The 24,026-nt window shown below is 42.7% G+C and overlaps 1 protein-coding gene across 2 annotated transcripts in view; it reads left to right on the top strand.

Moving 5' to 3' along the window:
• The window catches only part of LOC140201612 (probable methyltransferase TARBP1), a 398,438-nt gene that overhangs the window by 325,669 nt on the left and 48,743 nt on the right, over positions 1-24,026 (top strand). For both annotated transcript variants that reach the window (XM_072265981.1, XM_072265979.1), the window contains one exon: positions 444-580. In XM_072265981.1, the coding sequence (XP_072122082.1) occupies positions 444-580 (137 nt within the window). The remainder of the gene's footprint in view (positions 1-443; positions 581-24,026) is intronic.

Raw genomic sequence — 24,026 nt, 5'->3', positions numbered from 1 at the left:
GTGTTCAGAGGTACTCTTCTGCACACCACTGTTGTAATATGTGCTTATTTGAATTACTGTTGTCTTCCTGTTAGCGTGAACCAGTCAGGCCATTCTCCTCTAACTCTCTCATTTACTCAAAACTGCTACTCACTGGATTTTTTTTTGTTTCTTGCTCCATTCTCATTGTGCGTGAAAATCCCAGGGGATCAGCAGTTTCTGAAATACTCAAATACCACTGCATCTGGTACCAACAACTGTTCCGTGGTTACAGTCACTTAAATCACATTTCTTCCCCCATTCTGAACAACAACTGAACCTCTTGACCATGTCTGCATTATGTTACTGCCACATGACATGACTAGCTGATTAGATATTTGCATTAACGAACAAGCGTACATAATAAAATGGCCACAGTGAGTATAGTCCGTATTTCTTTAACTTCAAGTCTTGTCAATTTACAGGTGAGACCCGATCAGCTGATTGACTACCTGCAGCAGAAGAAAACCGAAGGGCACACCATCATTGGAGTGGAACAGACAGCCAACAGCCAGGATCTTGCTCACTATAGTTTCCCAGATAAAACCGTGTTTTTGCTGGGGTAAGTTACACCTCCCTCAGTATATTGAACAGATGTGTTTAACAGGGATCATGGTCTTGTTCCCTTTGTAAAATGTGTGCTACAAAAGGGTAAGTGGACAATCTTTTTATATATCCATACATGGCATGAAAGAGTTAACCTTGTGTAGATTGATGTATCTAGAAAATAACCCAATTTACTTTGCCAGTTGTATTTCTTGGTGTTATTTTCAATTCTGACTGCTCCAATTTCCTTCCCCACCCAAAAGACATGGGTTGGTATGTTAAATAGTCGCTGTAGATTGCCCTGGTGTAGGTGGGTAACATGTTGTAGGGAGAATAGGTCTCAGGGGAAATTAATAAGGGAATGTGATAGCTTTGTAAACTCCATAGTCTGATTGGACTTCTGTGCCTGTCACTGCAGAGACACTGAATTTGATGACATAGTGACTGAAGCTGGTGTCTTTACTCACACCAACAAGCAGGCAATTTTTATAGAGTATCTAAAATACAAAATACAGCACACTTTATACCCTTAAGATCATGGATAACGGTGGGTGACTCAATACAATTTCAATAGTTATAATGACATCATTTCTTTTAATATTTTGTATTGACAATATTCCTTTAAATTACATATCTATAGTGGGAGACGTCTCTGAATGTTCAAATACCTATGTTGGGTCAAAGTAATTCACACAAATGGTATAAAAGTTTCTCAGGACAGAGATCCCAGGGACACAGATTCAATGTTGTTAGGGTGAACTCTGAGTACACAAATTGATTGTCTTTACCTGTGATGATGTTTGATATGCAAAGTGACAACATCAATCTGGTCTACTCTCTTGAATTCGAGTCACAATAACTTAGCCCACATCTTCCTTGTTTGATGCAGGGCAATTAACATATAAAGTTTGGCTGATGCATGAGAGCGTCTCACGGTCACTTCACTTTGCAAACCATATCTCTTGCCAGCCAACACCCCCCCCCCCCACCCTTTCTGTGCTCCACAAACGGTTTTATTTATTTATTTTAACTTCAAGCCAATTACTATTTGCAATTTACATTAAGAACTGAAGACTAGTTCTTGTTTGAATTAATATCTGATATATTCACATAACTCCAGAATACTCTCTAACAGTAGGGAAGTTGGGAAGTATTTCAACCACATTAAAGTTTTATTCCTGATTTTTTAAAAGTTACTGTTTTGCGTGGTGAATATCACCAAGTGAAAGCAGAGACTCAGGCCTTATAGTAGCTGTGAGTCGAGTCAGAGTATAATTTACTGGATACTGACCTTCTATTAATCCCAATAAGGTTTCTTCATGCTGTTATAGCCAGGGTTATTAGTGGGGATAAGCTCCCATTACCTATTCAATACTTCCAATGACATGCGTCTCAAATAGCCTCTGACAACCAAGTCCTGCTCTGGGCCTTCACATGCGGCTTAGCTACTATTCCAGTGGAACTGTTTCAACTGACAGGAGGTGGGGCAAGGGCGGCTTGCTGGCACTTTAAAACTAGTTGTTTCGAACAGGTGGGGCTCATCAGCTGTGGTTGAAAGCTCACCAAGGAGAAGGAAAACTCAACTTCAAACCTCCGCTGCCTTGCGGCAATGTCCACTTATGGGGAAGGCTTCGGGAGTAAACCCCGAGGAATAATTCAGAGCTGGAGTCCGTAAGGCAGTCCTACATTGAGTTCAATGCAGATTAGCAACTCCTGTGATGTTGCTGGTGCCAGACTATCAGTCTCTGCTGTTCTTTTGGATCCAACAGCAGTGAGGAGAGGGTACATGGACAATGGTTTACTCTTCATATAATGCACCCTGACTTGCATATCATAGAGCAGCTAGGCGCAGCCTCCATGGTCAACCCCAACAAATGGAGGGCTTCTGAGGGTCCCATAAAGGCAGATAAGTCTCAGGAAGTTCTTGGACTTGGGCATCAAAATCAAAAGTTGGATTTATTGTCGTATGCTTGGGTGCAATAAAAGGCTTGCTTGCAGAAGCAGCACAGGCACATAGCATCACATAAGCAGCATTCACAGGAAAAATATCAATTAAGCATAAATTATACGCTGTTTTTACAATTGGGGTTCAAGAACCGAATGGTTGATGGGAAGTAGCTATTCTTGAACCTGGTGGTGTGGGTCTTCAGTCTTCTCTACCTCCAACCCAAGATGGCATGGCCAGGATAGGGGAGGGGGTATATTTGATGATGACCCGTACAGTGCCTCCTGTTGATACTACCAGTGGTGCAAAGGCAGAAGGATGTTGCTTTCATGTATTGGGCAGAGTTCTGTACTCTCTGCTGCTTCATATGGTCCTGCACATTTGAATTGATGTACCAGACCATCATGCAACCAATCAGGGTACTTAAAGAGTTCATCTGAAGAAGTCTGTTCGATTGAGATGACAAACTAAACCTCCTTAACCTCCTAAGAAACTAAAGATACTTTCACACTTCCCTTGTGATTGCTTCTATGTGCTTGGCCCAGGGCGATTATTGTTGGTATGCCAGCAGCCAGGAATTCAAAACTGCTCATTCCATCCAGCGCTGACCCCCTGATGTGGGTCTGTGCATGTTCTCACCCTCCTTATCCTTTCTTAAAGTCAACAAGTTCCCCTTGTAATACTGTTAATATAGGCAACTGGTAGACATTACCAGCTGCCTATAAATTGGGCAGCATGGTAGAGTAGTGGTTAGTACAACACCTTACAGAGCAGGCAACCTGGGTTCAAATCCCACAACCGCAAACTGTAAGGAGCATGTATGTTCTCCCCTTGACCGAGAGGGTTTTCTCCAGGTGCTCTGGTTTCCTCATTCAGTCCAAAGATGTATTGGTTGGTAGGTTAATTGGTCATTGTAAATTGTCCAGAGATTAGGCTAGGAATAAATCAGGGATTGCTGAGTGGTGCGGCTCAAAGGGCTTACTTGGTGCTGTATCTTAATAAATAAAAAGAATAAAAAATTACACCTGGAACTCTGGCCTATTTTCCTGAAGGAAATTGCAAGTCAAATTGTGTGAACTTGTACAGAGGCTTGTCAAAGTTTTAAATGTCATGCTGAATCTACGCAAACTGCTAAGGAAGTTGCTGGCACGAGGAAATCTGCAGATGCTGGAATTTCAAGCAACACATATAAAAGTTGCGGTGAACGCAGCAGGCCAGGCAGCATCTCTCAGAAGAGGTACAGTCGACGTTTTGGACAAGACCCTTCGTCAGGACTAACTGAAAGAAGAGCTAGTAAGAGATTTGAAAGTGGGAGGGGGAGGGGGAGATCCAAAATGGTAGGAGAAGACAGGAGAGGGAGGGATGGAGCCAAGAGCTGGAAAGTTGATTGGCAAAAGGGATATGAGAGGATCATGGGACAGGAGACCTAGGGAGAAAGATAAGGGGGAGGGGGGGAAAACCCAGAGGATGGGCAAGGGGTATAGTGAGAGGGACAGAAGGAGAAAAAGGAGAGAGAGAAAAAGAATATGTGCATATAAATAAATAACGGATGGGGTACGAAGGGGAGGTGGGGCATCAGCGGAAGTTTGAGAAGTCAATGTTCATGTCATCAGGTTGGAGGCTACCCAGACTGAATATAAGGGGTTGTTCCTCCAACCTGAGTGTGGCTTCATCTTTACAGTAGAGGAGGCCGTGGATAGACATATCAGAATGGGAATGGGACGTGGAATTAAAATGTGTGGCCACTGGGAGATCCTGCTTTCTCTGGCGGACAGAGCATAGGTGTTCAGCGAAACGATCTCCCAGTCTGCGTCGGGTCTCGCCAATATATAGAAGAGCACATCGGGAGCACCAGACGTGGTATATCACCCTAGCCGACTCACAGTTGAAATGTCGCCTCACCTGAAGGACTGTCTGGGGCTCTGAATGGTGGTGAGGGAGGAAGTGTAAGGGCATGTGTAGCACTTGTTCCGCTACAAGGATAAGTGCAAGGAGGGAGATCAGTGGGGAGGGATGGGGGGTACAAATGGACAAGGGAGTTGCGTAGGGAGCGATCCTTACGGAAAGCGGGGGGTGGGAGGGAAAGATGTGTTTAATAGTGGGATCCTGTTGGAGGTGGCGGAAGTTACGGAGAATTATATGTTGGACCCGGAGGCTGGTGGGGTGGTAGATGAGGACAAGGGGAACCCTATTCCTAGTGGGGTGGCGGGAGGATGGAGTGAGAGCAGATGTGCGTGAAATGGGGGAGATGCGTTTGAGAACAGAGTTGATAGTGGAGGAAGGGAAGCCCCTTTCTTTAAAAAAGGAGGACCTCTCCCTCGTTCTAGAATGAAAAGCCTCATCCTGAGAGCAGATGCGGCGGAGACGGAGGAATTGCGAAAAGGGGATGGCATTTTTGCAAGAGACAGGGTGAGAAGAGGAATAGTCCAGGTAGCTGTGAGAGTCAGTAGGCTTATAGTAGACATCAGTAGATAAGCTGTCTCTGGAGATAGAGACAGAAAGTTCTAGAAAGGGGAGGGAGGTGTCGGAAATGGACCAGGTAAACCTGAGGGCAGGGTGAAAGTTGGAGGCAAAGTTAATGAAGTCAACGAACTCAGCATGCGTGCAGGAAGCAGCGCCAATGCAGTTGTCGATGTAGTGAAGGAAAAGTGGGGGACAGATACCAGAATAGGCACGGAACATAGATTGTTCCACAAAACCAACAAAAAGGCAGGCATAGCTAGGACCCATGCGGGTGCCCATGGCTATACCTTTAGTTTGGAGGAAGTGGGAGGAGCCAAAGGAGAAATTATTAAGAGTAAGGACTAATTCTGCTAGACGGAGCATAGTGGTGGTAGAGGGGAACTGGTTAGGTCTGGAATCCAAAAAGAAGCGGAGAGCTTTGAGACCTTCCTGATGAGGGATAGAAGCATATCGGGACTGGACATCCATGGTGAAAATAAAGCGGTGGGGGCCAGGGAACTTAAAATCATCGAAAAGTTTCAGGGCGTGAGAAGTGTCATGAACAAAGGTAGGAAGGGATTGAACAAGGAGGGATAAAATCGTGTTGGGGTATGCAGAAATGAGGGGCAGGAACAAGCTGAGACAATAGGTCTACCAGGACAGCCAGGTTTGTGGATAAGGAAGTTGCTGACCTTCTTACCTCTGATCCCCCATTAGGACTGGCTCCTCGACCTCCGGTTTCCTCCTCCTAAAGACAATGATCATCTCCTTGGTCTTGCTGACATTGAGTGAAGGGTTGTTGCTATGGCACCACCCAGCTAGATCTTCAATCCCCCTCCTATATGCTGATTCATCACCAGGTTTGATTTGGCCAATGACAGTAGAGTTGTCAGCAAACTTGAATATGGCATTGGAGCTGTGCTTAGCTTCACATTCATAAGTATAAACCAAGTAGAGCAGGGGGCCAAGTACACAGGCTTGTGGTGCACCTGTGCTATGGAGATTATGGAGGAGATGTTGTTGACAAACTAAACTGACTTGGGTCCGCAAGTGAGAAGATTAGGATCCAAGTGAACAAGGAGGTATTGAGCCAAGGTTTTGAAGCTTATTGATTAGATTTGAGGGGACGGTAGAGTCATAGAGAAGAGTAATAGAAAAATACAGCTCAGAAATAGGCCCTTTAATTCAATTCACTTTATTTTCCATGAGGAACTTCATTTGTGCAGTGCTAAGGACAACATCACTGAGCTTAGGATACACAACAGCACACTGCATATAGTTAAACAATATAAAATACTCAGAATTGATAACAAGCACTAAAATTAATGTATGTAAAATAAAACTGACTGTTTTTACTGTCAAAGGTGTTGTGCATTCTATGTATTCAAAATTGGGTGCTGAGGAGGTGAATGGAGGAAGATTCAAAACTGGATAAGGTGCTGATGAGCAGGGACCTGTAGTGGCGTCCAGCTGGAATGAGAGTGTAGTGTGTGTGAAGTATGTCTGTAATGTTCTCTACTATTTGTTGAGCCTTCTTTATTGTCTGTTTCTTATGGATGCTGCTGATCGATTCTTGTTCCTGGCCAATGATTTTATTGCTTATTCTGACAATTCTGTGGAGTGGGCTGAGGTTGATCATGCTCATTGCTCCGAACCATGCCGTGATGTTGTAGGTTCATATTGATTTAATGAAACATTTATAAAATGTCTGGAGAATTGATGGCTGGATAAGCCCTTCAGCTCATCTAGTACATGCCAAAACATTTGAATTGTCTATTTGATCGACTTGCACTTATACCATGGCCCTCCCTATCCCTACCATCCGTGGACCTATGCAAACTTCTCTCAAACATTGAAATAGAGCTCACATGCACCACTTGTGCTGGGGGATCATTCTACACTCTCATGGCTCTCTTAGTGAAGTTTTCTTCACATGTTCTCCTTAAACTTTTCACCTTTTACCTTTCACCCTTCACTCATGACCTCTGGTTGTAGTCCCACCCAACCTCAGTGGAAAAAGCCCGCTTGCATTTACCCTATCTATACCCCTTAAAATTTCTGTATACCTCTATCAAATCTCCTCTCAATCTTCTACATTCTAAGGAATGAAGTCCTAACTTATTCAGTCTTTCCTTATAACTCATGTCCTCCTGACCTGGCAATATTCTTATGTATTTTCTCTGTACTCTTTCAACTTTATTTACATCTTTCCTGTACGTGGGTGACCAGAACTGCACGCAATGCCCCATATTAGGCCTCATTAACGTCTTCTGCAACTTCAACATAGCCTCCCATCTTCTGAACTCAATACATTGATTTATGAAGGCCAATGTGTCAAAAGATTTCTTAACAACCCTATCTACCTGTAATGACACTTTCAATGAATTATGGACCCAGATCCCCTTGTTCCACCACACTCCTCAGTGCCCTACTGTTCACTGCATAAGACCTACCTTGGTTGGTCCTACCAAAGTTCAAAACCTTGCACTTGTCTGCATTAAGTTCCATCTGCCATTTTTCAGCCCATTTTTCCAGCTGGTCCAGATCCCACTGCAAGACATGATGGCCTTCTTCACTGTCCACTACACCTCCAATCTTGGTATCATCCACAAATTTGCTGACCCAGTTAACCACATTATCATCCAGATCTTTGATATAGATGATAAACAATAACAGACCCAGCACCAATCCTTGTGACACTCCACTAGTCACAGCCCTACAGTCAGAGAGGCAACCATCTACTGCCACAATCTGGCTTCTCCCACAATGCCAATGTCTAACCCAATTTACTACCTCATCTTGAATGCCGAGTGACTGACCTTCTTGACCAACCTCCCATGCGGGATTTTGTCAAATGAACACAGTATTGAATGCTGAGCTGTAGTCGATAAAGAGCATCCTAATGTATGCATCATTGCTGTCCAGATGTTGCAGGGTTGAGTGAAGAGCCAATGAAATGGCATCTGTTGTGATGGTAGGAAAACTAGAACAGATCCAAGATGCATCTCAAACAAGAGTTGATACTTTGATGATAAACTTACTTTGAACTTTGAAAACAGAACCACCTCCTGCTATCCAGAATTCTACTCTGGTAGAGATGTTGCTGGTGGTTGATGGGCAGACTTGATATTTGGGCTGCGATGAAAGCCTGAGTGTTTAAGGGAAGTTTTGCCTTTTCTTTATTGTCACAGTCATTGCAGCATAGATAAATGTCCATGAAAAAGCTTGCATAGACATGATTTCTTAGATAATCACCAGGTCTGAACACCTTCCCTTGCTGAGTTAGCTGATCTGTTTAGTTGCAGTGAAGTGGCAAGATGAGAGAAGAGAAAGTGATCGGTACAGTTTCATTCTTTATTATTCAGCTGTTGTTAATATTTATGTTTAAAAGCCTGAAAATGGGACCAAGTTGGTTTGTAATCCAGCCCAATGCATAATGCAATTCATTGCCCTCCAGCACTACAGAAATTGTTGCAGGTCACTATAGTACTGCTGCAGCTGCACTATAGTGCTTTACACAGGACAAATACATAAATAGATTAAACAATAAATTGTGTGAAAAGCCAGCACAGTGTTGGAGGTAAATTCAGGTACACACCCTGATGATAGCAGTCAAGATGTTACAGAGGAGATTTATCAGTATGCTGCCTGGTTTAGAGAGCATGTCTTCTGAGGAAAAGTTTAGTGAGCCAGGGCTTTTCTCTTTGGAGTGAAGGGGAATGAGAAGGGACTTGACGAAGTGTGAAGAGGTGATAAGAGACATAAACCGAGTGGACAGCCAGCATCTTCCCAGGTTGGTGATAGCTAGTACCTGGGGGATGAGAAGGGACTTGACGAGGTATAAAGAGGTGATATGAGTGGACAGCCAGCACCTTCCCAGCTTGGTGATAGCTAGTACCTGGTGACATCCATTTAAGGTGAGTGGAAAGAAGTTTATAGAAGAGATGTCTAAGGTAGATTTTTCACACCAAAAATGGTGAGTGCCTAGAATGCACTGCTGAGTGCCTAGAATGCACTGCTGAGTGCCTAGAATGCACTGCTGAGTGTGGTGGTAAAGGCAGATACATTAAGGACATCAAAAGACTTGGATAGGAACATGGATGAAAGAACAATGGAGGATTATGGATGTGTAGGAGGGAAGGGTTAGATTGATCATGTAGTAGGTTTATGAAGGTCAGCATTGTGCTGTACAGTTCTGTGTTATATTAGCACAATACTACTCTCTGAGTCTGAGAATAAAGATAATTACTTTTTTCAAAAAAAATGCCTTATCTCCTTCTCTTTATGGCTGATAAAATTTCTTAACTATTGACTTGTTGCTCTGCTGAGCAGGAATGTTGGTAATTGGACATACTTGTGATTCCATGTGGTGTCTGCAGCCAGTACATACACATGGTCAAAGTTGTCCAATTCCTTCAGAACGCATACCCAAGTAAATTGTGGGTATGCTATATTGGCGCCGGAAGTGTGGTGAAACTTGTAGGGTACCCCAGGACATCTTCGGGCTGTGTTGGTTGTTGATGCAAGCAATGAATTTCACTGCAGGCTTCAATGTACAAGTTCAAGTTCAAGTTTATTATCATTCAACCGTGTGCATGTATACAGCTAAGCGAAGCAATGTTCCTCTAGCATCAAGGTTCAAAACATATATGGGGGTTACATGCAGACCCCCAAACAGTAGAAGACAAAATGTGCGAAACAAAACAAGTAATAATAGGAATAAATAAGTAAGTAATTCTGATGGGATTTATATACAGACCCTTAAACAGTAGTAAAGATGTATTTTACAAATTACAGCAGGAAATAGAAAATGCATGCCAAAAGGGCAATGTTACTATAGTGACGGGGGATTTCAATGTGCAGGTAGATTGGGTCAATCAAGTTGGTGCTGGATTCCAAGAGGAGAATTTCTAGAATGCCTACGAGATGACATTTTATGGTTGAGCCCACTAAGGGATCAGCTATTCTGGATTGGTTGTTGTGCAATGAGCCAGAATTGATTAGGGAACTTAAGGTAAAAGAACCCTTGGGAGAAAATGATCATAATATAATTGAATTCACCCTAAAATTTGAGAGGGAGAAGCTAAAGTCAGATTTATCAGTATTACAGTAGAGTAAGGGGAATTACATAGACATGAGAGAGGAGTTGGCCAGAATTGATTGGAAACAAACACTGGTAGGGATGATGGCAGAGCAGCAATGGCTGGAATTTCTGGAAGCAATTTGGAAGGCGCAGGATATATACATCCCAAAGAGGAAGAAGTAATCTAAATACAAGATGACACAGCTGTGGCTAACAAGAGAAGTCAAAGCCAACATAGAAGCCAAAGGGAGCACATATAATACAGCACAAAAAAATTAGTGGGAAGTTAGAGGATTGGGAAGCTTTTAAAAACCAACAGACGGCAACTAAAGAAAGTAATTAAGAAGGAAAAGATGGAATACAAAAGTAAGCTGGCCAATAAAAATAATGTGGATACCAAAAGTTTCTTCAGATATGTAAAGTATGAAAGAGAGGCAAGAGTGGATATACGACCGCTGGAAAACAATGCTGGAGAGGTAGTAATGAGGGATAAGGAAATGGCTGACAAACTGAATAAGTATTTTGCATCAGTCTTCACTGTGGAAGACACCAGCAGTATGGTGGAAGTTCGAAAGTGTTAATGGTCAGAAGGGTATGAACTTGCCATTGCTAGGGAGAAGGTCCTAGGGAAACTGAAAGGTCTGAAGGTCGATAGGTCGCCTGGACTGGATGGTGTTCACACCAGGGTTCTGAAAGAGATGCCTGAAGAGATGGTGGAGGCATTAGTAATGATCTTTCAAAAATCACTAGATTCTAGAATGGTTCCAGAAGACTGAAAAATTGAAATGTCACTTCACTCTTCAAGAAGGAAGAGAGGCAGAAGAAATGAAACAATAAACCAGTTAGTCTGACCTCAGTGGTTGGGAAGATGTTGGAGTTGATTGTTAAGGATGAGTTCTCATCAACATAGAGTATAATCAACATGGTTTCCTCAAGGGAAAATCTTGCCTGACAAATCTGTTGGAATTCTTTGAAGAAATAACATGCAAGATAGACAAAGGAGAATCAGTTGATGTGTGAACTTGGATTTTCAGAAGGCCTTTGATAAGGCCTCATGAGGCGGATAACAAGCTATGAGCCCATGATATAACAGGAAAGATTCTAGCATGGATAAAGCAGTGGCTGATTGGCAGAAGGCTGAGTGGGAATGAAAGGAGCCTTTCCTGGTTGGCTGTTGGTGATTAGTGGTGTTCCACAGGTGGCTATGTTGGGACAGCTTCTTTATAAGTTATATGTCAATGACTTGGATGACAGCATTGATGGCTTTGTTGCAAAGTTTGCAGATGATACAAAGATAGATGGAGGGGCAGGTAGTTTTGAGGAGGTAGAGATGCTACAGAAGGACTTAGACAGATTAGGATAATGGGCAAAGAATTGGCAAATAAAATACAGTTGGGAAGTGTATGATCATGCACCATGGTAGAAGAAATAAAAAGGTAGACTATTTTCTAAATGGAGAGAAAATACAAAAATCTGAGGTGCAGAGGGGCTTGGGAGTCCTTGTGTAGGATTCCCTGAAGATTAATTTGCAGGTTGAGTCAGTGGTGAAGAAGACAAATGTGAGGTTAGCATTCATTTCAAGAGGACTAGAATATAAAAACAAGGATGTTAAGTTGAGGCATTATAAAGCACTGGTGAGGCATCATATGGATTATTGAGAGCATTTTGGAGCCCCTTAGAAAGGATGTGCTGAAACTGGAGAGGGTTCAAAAGAGGTTCACAGAACTAATTTGTTACCACTGGTGGCTGTGAAGACCAAATGTTTATGTATATTTAAGGCAGAAGCTGATATATTCTTGATTGGTCAGAGCATGAACAGGAGAAAGTTGGAGATTGAGGCTGAGAGGAAAAATGAAATGGCGGAGCAGACTCGATGGGTCAAATAGCCTGCTATCTCTTATGGTCTTGTGGCCTTATAAGATAGTTTATATACATAGATTGATTGTATGTCCATCAAGTGATGCTAGATACATAAGTGTCTGTACATAAGGTGACTCTGACAGGAAATGATAAAGTTGGAGGTGTGGAGGGATGGGTTAGTAGGTGGAGGTGTTGATCAGCCTTACTACTTGGGAGAAGTAACTGCTTTTGAGTCTGATGGCCCTGGTGTGGATTTGAACCAGGTAAAACGGGTACCTGCTGTTTCACATCTGTGCATTCCCAATATGTATTTAACTTCGTGTTTCTATACTGAGCTTATCTCCCACTGTGGCAGTTGTATCCTGGATATTTTAGGTTGTGCAATTAATTCTTTTAATGGATTACTACTTAGATGTGTTTAAGGCTTTTACACTGAAGTGATTGTGCATCATAGAATTGTTGATATTCAAAGTAAACAAAATGGGAAAATTGATTTCAATTCTCAACCGTTAACATGATCTTGGTTAGAGTAGTGCATTAACATTATTGTCAAAGGAATTACCTCAGTGATAGCAAATGAAACAGTCAAAGAGTAATGCATTTGGGCAACAGATGGTGGCAAGCGATCTTTTTATTTTTATTTTTATTGGACCTGAACACTACCTAACTATTTTTGTTCTCTTTTTGCAATACTTAACTTATTATTTTATTTTGTCTATTTTTATTGTAATTTATAATATTTTTCTATATTACACTGTGGCGCTGCTGCGAAACAACGTATTTCACCACATATGTTAGTGATATGTCAGATCGACTGTACATTCCCAAACCAAAAGCCACGGATGAACCAAGGCTAGATAGAAACCATAGAAACCATAGAAACTACAGCACAGAAACAGGCCTTTTGGCCCTTCTTGGCTGTGCCGAACCATTTTCTGCCTAGTCCCACTGACCTGCACACGGACCATATCCTTCCATACACCTCCCATCCATGTATCTGTCCAATTTATTCTTAAATGTTAAAAAAGAACCCGCATTTACCACCTCGTATGGCAGCTCATTCCATACTCCCACCACTCTCTGTGTGAAGAAGCCCCCCTTAATGTTCCCTTTAAACTTTTCCACCCTCACCCTTAACCCATGTCCTCTGGTTTTTTTCTCCACTTGCCTCAGTGGAAAAAGCCTGCTTGCATTCACTCTATCTATACCCATCATAATTTTATATACCTCTATCAAATCTCCCCTCATTCTTCTACGCTCCAGGGAATAAAGTCCTAACCTATTCAACCTTCCTCTGTAACTGAGTTTCTCAAGTCCTGGCAACATCCTTGTAAACCTTCTCTGCACTCTTTCAACCTTATTTATATCCTTCCTGTAATTTGGTGACCAAAACTGAACACAATACTCCAGATTCGGCCTCACCAATGCCTTATACAACCTCATCATAACATTCCAGCTCTTATACTCAATACTTTGATTAATAAAGGCCAATGTACCAAAAGCTCTCTTTACGACCCCATCTACCTGTGACGACACTTTTAGGGAATTTTGTATCTGTATTCCCAGATCCCTCTGTTCTACTGCACTCCTCAGTGCCTTACCATTAACCCTGTATGTTCTACCTTGGTTTGTCCTTCCAACATGCAATACATCACACTTGTCTGTATTAAACTCCATCTGCCATTTTTCAGCCCATTTTTCCAGCTGGTCCAAGTCCCTCTGCAGGCTCTGAAAACCTTCCTCACTGTCTACTACACCTCCAATCTTTGTATCATCAGCAAATTTGCTGATCCAATTAACCACATTATCATCCAGATCATTGATATAGATGACAAATAACAATGGACCCAGCACTGATCCCTGTGGCACACCACCAGTCACAGGCCTCTACTCGGAGAAGCAATTCTCTACTACCACTCTTTGGCTTCCATTGAGCCAATGTCTAATCCAATTTACCACCTCTCCATGTATACCTAGCGACTGAATTTTCCTAACTAACCTCCCATGCGGGACCTTGTCAAAGGCCTTACTGAAGTCCATGTAGACAATATCCACTGCCTTCCCTTCATCCACTTTCCTGGTAACCTCCTCTGTGACATTTAAGTCTGGCGACCCAGGCATGTACCAGAAAACCAGATATGATTTGCGGAGAGCTCTTTTAAGGGTGAAGAGACCATTTTGAGCGAGGTTAGAGGTGACATCAGATGTACAATGACTGGCAGGGACTGCAAGATATTACTTTCTACAAAGTGAAACCCAATAGCATGAATAGCAGCGATACTTCACTACCAGATGAGCTCAATGCCTTCTATGCCTGCTTTGAAAGGATGAACACAACTGCAGCTGTGAAGATCCCTGCTGCACCTGATGACCCTGTGACCTCCGTCTCAGAGGCCGATACTGTCGCAAGGCAGTAGGTCCCGATGGAGTACCTAGTAAGGCTGTAAAGACCTGTGGTAACCAACTGGCGGGAGTATTCAAGGACATTTTCAACTTCTCACTGCTACGGGCAAAAGTTCTCACTTGCCTCAAAAAGGCAACAATTATACCAGTCCCCAAGAAGAATAATGTGAGCTGCCTTAATGACTATCACCCGGTAGCGCTCACATCTACAGTGATGAAATGTTTTGAGAAGTTGGCCATGACTAGACTGAACTCCTGCCTCAGCAAGGACCCATTGCAGTTTGTCTATCGCAAGTTAGGTCACTGGTAGATGCAATGTCAATGGCTCTTCACATGGCTTTCGACCACCTGGACAACACAAGCATCTATGTCAGGATGCTGTTCATCAACTATAACTCAGCACTTAACAACATCATTCCCACAATCCTGATTGAGAAGTTGCAGAACCTGGGCCTCTGTACCTCCCTCTGCAATTGGATCCTCGACTTCCTAACTGGAAGACCACAATCTGTGCAGATTTGTGATAACATATCCTCCTCGCTGACAATCAACACTGACGTACCTCAGGGGTGTGTGCTCAGCCCACTGCTCTACTCTCTCTATACCCATGACTGTGTGGCTAGGCATAGCTCAAATACCATCTATAAATTTGCTGATGATACTACCATTGTTGGTAGAGTCTCAGATGGTGACAAGAAGGTGTACAGGAGTGAGATATGCCAACTAGTGGAGTGGTGCCGCAGCAACAACCTGGAACTGAACGTCAGCAAGACGAAAGAGCTGATTGTGCTCTTCAGGAAGGGTAAGACGAAGGAAAACATACCAATCGTCATAGAGGGATCAGAAGTGGAGAGTGAGCACCTTCAAGTTCCTGGGTGTCAAGATCTCTTAAGACCTAACCTGGTCCCAACATATCAATGCAGTTATAAAGAAGGCAAGACAGTGACTATACTTCATTAGAAGTTTGAAGAGATTTGATATGTCAAAAAATATACTCAAAAACTTATATAGATGTACTGTGGAGAGTATTCTGACGAGCTGCTATCTGGTATGGGGGGAGGTGCGGGGGGTGGGGTGCTACTGCACAGGACCGGAAGAAGCTGCAGAGGGTTGTAAATTTAGTCAGATCCATCTTGGGTACTAGCCTACAAAGTATCCAGGACATTTTCAAGGAGCGGTGTCTCAGAAAGGCAGTGTCCATTATTAAGGACCTCCAGCACCCAGGGCATGCCCTTTTCTCACTGTTACCATCAGGTAGGAGATACAGAAGCCTGAAGGCACACACTCAGCGATTCAGGAACAGCTTCTTCCCCTCTGCCATCTGATTCCTAAATGGAAATTGAACCCTTGAACACTACCTCACTTCTTAAAATATATATTATTTATGTTTTTGCACGATTTTTTACCTATTCAATATACATATACTTGTACTGTAATTGATTTACTTGTTTATTATTATCATTATTTTTCTTCTATATAATGTATTGCATTGAACTGCTGCTGCTAAGTTAACAAATTTCACGACACATGCTGGTGATAATAAATCTCATTCTGATTCTGATGTTAAACCTGATTCTGATTCTGGGGATAAAATGTAAGAGACCACCTGGAAGAAATCACCTGCAGGTTGCATTCCAGTCAGTTTTGGGAGCGGGGAATTGATAAAATCAAGGCATGCAATTTTAGCACAAGAGAAATGAGGATGTTATACTTGCCAGGATTGTATTATTTTTCTTCGGCAAACACCCTTCACTGCTGAGAGAGAGTCAGGTATTTGAATCTGGGATGAAGATACTGGTGAGATTGTTTGAGATCAAACTCTAAAGAAAATCCTCTTCTACTGTGTGCCAAGTAATGTTAATAATATCAATATGAAATAATTAATTTCTGATGCAGGGCCTCGGCCTGAAACATTAACTCTTTACTCTTTACCATAGATGCTGCCTGGCCTGCTGAGTTCCTCCAGCATTTTGTGTTTGTTGCTTAGATTTCCAGTAGCTGCAGCTTTTCTCTTGTTGTAATTAAATTTTAGCCTTTTTCTTATGCCAGAATTGTTACTGTACACTCTGTACGCATGCTGGTGGGCTTTCAGCAGAAATGTCATGAACAAAGATCCCTTTGTGTGTGTGTATAGACACAGACAGAGGCAGACACTCTCTCTCACACGTGCGCACACATACGCATACATGCGCACACAGATAGACACACATACACTTTGAGTTTAAATAATTGTTTAAATTGTTTCCTTCTCTTAGGTGAAACTTGAACAGTTGTTTATTATAATATAGACAATAATTAAAATAAAAATAATTATGCAGCATTGTTATTGGGAATCACTTGCAATGAAGTCAATCAGGAATCCTACCTTAGGATGAAAGTAATTAGAAAATCCTGATGCCTGGTTTACGGAAGAAAATCTGCTTGTCATGGAACAGTTTCATACTTATTTCGATTGATCACAAGAAATCTTACCATAAATTTGTTTTACAGAAAACCGTGTGACAGAACATATAAACTCTTTGCATTCCTTTTAATACCTGGCGATGAATACAAAAGTGGTTTATAGAACTTGTGAGTTGTACAGAGAAATTCCATCTAGAAATTGGCAATCGTCTTTAAATAGGAGCCGACATCAAATAAATGCTTCAAACACCGAGGACTCAATGCGAGTGCTAAACCCACAATAAGTCAATATTTTTATTACTTGTACTTAGTTTTATAATATCTTATCTTTACATAATATCTTACCTTTGATGGTTGTCCATCGTGTCCAACGATGACAGGGAACCTGTGCAGGAGAGTTTTTAAAGTGGAAAAGCCATTGCATGGGGCAGTTCCACTCTCTTGACCTCAGAAGTCCAGGTCCAGTGGTATGAACAAGCGTCATAAACTGGGGTCTTCACTGGTTGCAACAGATGACCATGATGTCCTCCTCTCTCATCAGCTCAGTCCGCTGGAGCTGACTTCACATGCTTGGACAGGTCATTGGCTACCTGGTTTAGCCTGCCTATCATAGTGGTGTATTAGGGTGTGGGCCTGTCCTTGCTGGAGTTTAGAAGAATAGGGGGGGAGGGAATCTTATTGAACCCATCGAATATTGAAAGTCCTAGATAGTGTGAATGTGGAGAGGATATTTCTTATGAGTCTAGGACCTTCTTCATGTGCCTTGCGCGTTACACGCTTGGGCTATCATGGCTCTCCACATTGAACGATCCCTTGCAGTGTCAATGATATCTTGCACACTTAGATCTGTTAGTTCTTTCACAGTGCCCATATATTTTCTTCTTTGCCTTCCTCTTCCGCGTTTCCCAGGCATACGGCCTTGTAATGTAAGGCATTCTATTTCTCCCTTTCCCTTTCTTTCTAGGACCAGAGGACACAATCTCAGAATTGAGTGACATCCATTCATAACAGCGATGTGAAGGAATTCCTTTAGCCAGAGTGTGGTGAATCTGTGGAATTCTGAATCAGGATCAGGTTTAATATCACCGGCATATGTCGTGAAATTTGTTGTCTTAGCAGCAGCAGTATAATGCAATATACGATACTACAGAAAAAGATAGGTAGGTCAGTTACAGTAAGTATATATGTGAATATTCAACAGTTAAATTTAAAATAGTGCAAAAACAAAAATAATATAAAAAATTGAGATAATGTTCATGGGTTCAATGACCATCTAGGAATCAGATGGCAGAAGGGAAGAAGTTGTTCCTGAATCGCTGAGTGTGTGCCTTCAGGCTTCTGTACCTCCTACCTGACGGTAACAATGAGAAAAGGGCATGCCCAGGGTGCTGGAGGTCCTTAATAATGGACTCCACCTTTCTAAGGCACTGCTCCTTAAAGATGTCTTGGATACTATGGAGGCTGTTACCCAAGATGGAGCTGACTTCTGTAGCTTCTTTCAATCTTGTGCAATAGCCCCACCATACTAGACAGTGATGCAGCTTGTCCGAATGCTCTCCATGGTACATCTCTAGAGGTGTTCGAGTGTTTTAGGTGACAAACCAAATCTTCTCAAACTCCTAATTAAATGTAGCTGCTCTCTTGCCTTCTTTATAGCTGCACTGATATGTCGGGACCAGGTCAGATCCTCAGAGATCCTGACACTCAGGAACTTGAATTGCTCACTCTGTCCACTTCTGATCCCTCTACGAGGATTGGTTTGTGTTCCCTCACCCTACCCTTTCTGAAGTCAGTTCTTTGATCTCACTAATGTGAAGTGCAAGGTTGTTGCTGCGACACCACTCCACAAGCTGGTATATCTTGCTCCTGACACCTTCTCATCTCCATCTGAGATTCTGCCAACAGTGGTTGTGTCATCAGCAAACTTATAGATGGCATTTGAGTTATGCCTAGCCACATGGTTATGGGTATAGAGAGAGTAGAGTAGTGGGCTAAGCACACACCCCTGAGGTGCACCTGTGTTGATCATCATCAAGGAGGAGTTATTAATACCAATTTGTACAGATTGTGGTCTTTGAGGCTCCATTTGCAGAGGGAGGTACAGAGGCCCAGGTTCTGTAGCTTATCAATCAGGACTATGGGAATGATACTGAGCTATAGTCAATGAACAACATCCTGACATAGGTGTTTATACTCTCCAGGTGATCTAAGGCCATGTGAAGAGCCAGTAAGATTGCGTCTGCTGTTGACCTATTGTAGCGATAGGCAAATTGCAATGGATCCAGGTCCTTGCTGAGGCAGGAGTTCATTCTAGCCATGACCAATCTTTCAAAGCATTTCATCACTGTAGATGTGGGTGCTACTGGGCGATAGTCATTAAGCCAGCACACACTACTTTTCTTGGGCACTGGTATAATTGTTGCCCTTTTGAAGCAGGTGAGAGCTTCCAACCATAGCAGTGAGAGGTTGAAAATGTCCTTGAATACACCTGCCGATAGGTTGGCACAAGTTTTCAGAGCCTTACTAGGTACTTCATCAGGGCTTTCCACCTTGCAAGGGTTCACGCTCCTGAAAGACAGTCTGACATTGGCGTCTGAGTCAGAGATCTCAGGGTCACTGGGTGCAGCAGGGATCTTCACATCTGCAGTTATATTCTCCCTTTCAAAGCGGGCATAAAGAGTGTTGAGCTCATCTGGTAGTGAAGCATTGCTACCATTCATGCTATTGGAAGTAATGTCCTGCAAACCTGCAGAGCTGACGTGCATCCAATGTCATCTCAAACCTCGCTTGGAATTTTTCTTTGCTTTTGAAATAGCCCTCCACGAGTCATACCTGGTTTTCTTGTACAGAGCTAGGTTACCAGACTTAAATGCCATAGATCAAGCCCTCAGCAGACAACAAACCTCTAGTTCATCCACGGCTTTTGGTTTGGGAATGTACAGCAAGTCTTTGTAGGCACACACTCATCCACACAAGTTTTAATGAAATCGCTAACAACTGTAGCAGACTCATCCAGGTTTGAAGATGAATCCCTGAATACAGTCCAGTCCACCGATTCAAAGCAGTCCTGCAGGTGCTCCTGTGCTTCCCTTGGCCATACCTTCTTGGTCCTCACTACTGGTGCTGCAGTCTTCAGTCTCTGCTTATACTCAGGGAGTAGAAGTACAGCGGGGTTATCAGACTTTCTGAAGAGTGGGCGTTGAATAGCATGGTAGGCATTCTTGATGGTGGTCCAGTGTGTTATTTCCTCTGGTACTACAAGTGATTTGTTGATGGTAATTATTTAGTGACTTCTTCAGGCCGGCCTTGTTTAAAACCCCCAAAATGATGGGTGTACTGTTTTGAGCCTGTTGATTACATCACTCAGTTTTTCTAGAGCCTGTTTGACATTGGCCTGAGGTGGAATGTACACCAAAATGATCGCTGAAATCCCCCTCGGCAGGTAACCATATAACAATTACAGCACGGAAACAGGCCATCTTGGCCCTTCTAGTCCGTGCCGAACACTTACTCTCACCTAGTCCCACCAACCTGCACTCAGCCCATAACCCTCCATTCCTTTCCTGGAGGTAAAATGGTCAACTTTTCATTGCGAGATATCCCAGGTCTGGTGCGCAGAATTGGGACAACACTGATACATTTGTGCACCAAGAGGAGTTGATCATGAGGCAAACACCTCCACCTTTGCTTTTGAGAGACAGCATTGCAACAGACGGCTGTACAGGGCAAATCACTGAGTATTTTTAAAGCAGAGGTTGATGGGTTCTTGGTTAGTCAGGGTGTCAAAGGCTACAGAGAGAAAGCAGGAGACTGGAGTTGAAGGGATAATAAATCAGCCATGATGGAATGATGGAGCAGACTCATTCTACTCCTATGTCATATGGAAGGAGTCCACAATTTCGGATTTAACACCATCACTGAATGCATTTTATTTAAGATAACAATTTCATCAACAGAATTCACTTATAATTCTGTTAATGTTAGCCTGTATAAAGTTTCAGCTGCCTTCATGCAAAATATGTTTGCTCAAGATATTGGCTTGAATTAACAATAAAAAGCAATTCTGATTATTTATGGCTAAAAAAGCATAAGACCTTAAGACATAAGAGCAAATTTAATCCATTCAGCCCCTTGAATGTGCTCCACTATTCCTTCATGGCTGATTTATTATTCCTCTCAACCCCATTCTCCTGCCTTCTCCACATAACCTTTGATGCTGTTGCAAGTCAAGAACCTATCAACCTCTGTTTTAAATATACCCAATGACTTGACCTCCACAGCCATGAATTCCACAGATTCACTACCTTCAGGCTAAGGAAATTCCTCCTCATCTCTGTTCTAAAGGGACATCCTTCTATTCTGAGAATGTGCCCTCTGATTCTAGATTCCCTACTAAAGGAAACATCCTCTTCATGTCCACCTTATCTGGGCCTTTCAATATTTGATTGGTTGTATTTGTAATACTGTTGTATTTATAAAGAGTATTCTCAGTAATAGTACAATTTTTATTCACCACCCTTGCTCTTACTCCTCTGCCTCTCAGTGCTTTGACCTTTGTCACCACATAAATTCCAGCAGTATGCTGTAACTCTGAAATAAGTCTTAAAATGAGCCCATGCTTTCAGTGGGCTGGAGACAGTGCTCAGCTGATCAAACCTTACAGAACAGGCAGATTCAGAATGGCCTAGATGGGCCAAAGAGCCTGTTTCTGTGCTGTAATACTCTATGACTCTAACCTCCCCGCACCAACAGATTAGTAATCAACATGAGCTTTTATGATAGCTTCAAGTTCACCATTACACAGTTTTTTTTTGCTTCCTCCTTTACTGAGTGAGTTGAATTTAAATTCCCCGGCATCTATTATTATTATTAATATTATTGTTATTATTGCAATTTATATTTTCTCCGCTCAAGCTGGTAAAGCCTGAGTACGAGCATAGCCAAACACGCTCATTTCTCAATTGTTAGGAACTTTCTGACTACTCATTGTGGCTTTCTGTAGATTTATGTAGGCCTAATTGTTTAATGCTATTGTGTAGTGACTTTGGGATTTATTACTATTATTATTATTAACATAGAACATAGAATAGTACAGCACAGTACAGGCCCTTCGGCCCACAATGTTGTGCCGACCCTCAAACCCTGCCTCCCATATAAGCCCCCACCTTAGATTCCTCCATACACCTGTCTAGTAGTCTCTTAAACTTCACTAGTGTATCTGCCTCCACCACTGACTCAGGCAGTGCATTCCACGCACCAACCACTCTCTGAGTAAAAAACCTTCCTCTAATATCCCCCTTGAACTTCCCACCCCTTACCTTAAAGCCATGTCCTCTTGTATTGAGCAGTGGTGCCCTGGGGAAGAGGTGCTGGCTATCCACTCTATCTATTCCTCTTATTATCTTGTACACCTCTATCATGTCTCCTCTCATCCTCCTTCTCTCCAAAGAGTAAAGCCCTAGCTCCCTTAATCTCTGATCATAATGCATACTTTCTAAACCAGGCAGCATCCTGGTAAATCTCCTCTGTACCCTTTCCAATGCTTCCACATCCTTCCTATAGTGAGGTGACCAGAACTGAACACAATACTCCAAGTGTGGTCTAACCAGAGTTTTATAGAGCTGCATCATTACATCGCGACTCTTAAATACAGTGTGGAGTAGGTCCTTCTGGCCCTTCGAGCTGTGTTGCCCAGCACCCCCTCCCCTGATTTAACCCTTGCCTTATCAAGAGACAATTTACAATGACCGGTTAAAATACTAACCGATACATCTTTGGACTGTGGGAGGAAACTGGAGCATCTGGAAGAAACCCATGCGGCCACAGGGAGAACATACAAATTCCTCACAGGCAGGAGTGGGAATTGAACCCAGGGTACTGGTACTGTAAAGCATTGTGCTGACCACTGCACTGCTGTGCCACCCTATGATAATATTAATAAGTGGCAACACTGAATCACTGGATCCATGCTTCTACCCCACTGTCAACTCTCTTACTGTTGCTTCCTGGTCCACCACAAATAACCTTCCGTAAACCAGGCATTAGATACAGATTGATGTCATTTATTTATCACGTGTACTTAGCCAAACAGTCTTAATATAAAGAGAGTAGAACAGGGGGTTAAGCACACAGTCTTATGGTGCACCTGTGTTGATGGTGAATGTGGAGGAGATGTTGCCAATCCATATTAACTGGAGTCTGTCTGTGAAGAAGTAAAGGATGTGGTTGCATAGGGGGGGAGTGAACCCTCATCTTGGAGCTTAGTGATGAGTTGTGAGGGATGATAGTGTTGAATACTGAGCCGTAGTCCATGAAGAGCATCCTAATGTATGCATCTTCAATGCGCAGATGTTCCAGAGTTGAGTGAAGAGCCAACGAAATGACATCTGCTGTGGATCTGTTGCGTCAGTAGGCAAATTGGGGCAGATTCTGGTCGCTCTTCAGGCGGGAGTTGATAAGCTTTATGACCAACTTCACAAAGCTCTTCTCTGTGGATGTAAGTGCTACTAGACAATAGTCATTGAGACAGGTTACCACGTTCTTCTTGGGACTGGTATAGTTGAAGCTTGCTTGAGGCAGGTGTGTAGCTCTCACTACCGAAGTGAAGGGTTAGAGATAGCAGTAAACACTCCATGCAGTTGATTAGACCAGGTCTTCAGTACTCAGCCAGGTATACCGTCTAGGCCAGGTGCCTTCCATGGATTCACACTCCTGAAAGATGCTCTCATGTTGTCCTCTGGGGCTGACAGGTTTTGTAAAGAAGCTTCCATGTTCTGTCGGTCAAAGCAAGCATAAAAGGCATCAAACACATCTGGATGCAAAACCTCGTTGCCACTTATGTTGCTTAGTTTTGCTTTATAAGTTGTGTTTGGCATTCAAGCCTTGCCTCAGCTGTCCTGCATCCCTCTGTGATTCAAGTTTAATCTGAAAATGCCATTTTGCATGTGAGATGGCCTTTAGGAGGTCATACATGGGACTCTTGAATTTTTTCAGAGTGGCAATCAATGTTTTTGTTCATGAAGGATACTACTGTATCTCTTTCTGCAAAAGCTGCAGGGGTTTTAAAGCTAGCCAGCTCCATCATGAGCACTAAGCTCCCCACCATTGTGGACATATCCAAATGTGATGCCTCAAAAAGGCAGCGTCCATCATTGAGGATTCTCACCACCCAGACATGTACCTCCTGAACCTTCTCATTGCTACCATCAACGAGGAGGTGCAGGAGCCTGAAGACACACACTCGACATTTTACAAATAGCTTCTTCCCTCTATTCCCCTATGAATGGTCCATGAACACAGCCTCACTGTTTTGCTCCCTTTTCGCAA

The sequence above is a fragment of the Mobula birostris genome, chromosome 8 (assembly GCF_030028105.1).
Source record: "Mobula birostris isolate sMobBir1 chromosome 8, sMobBir1.hap1, whole genome shotgun sequence".
Taxonomy (NCBI): domain Eukaryota; kingdom Metazoa; phylum Chordata; class Chondrichthyes; order Myliobatiformes; family Myliobatidae; genus Mobula; species Mobula birostris.
Note: the sequence above shows the minus strand (reverse complement) of the source record. Positions and strands in the feature narration are given on the sequence as shown.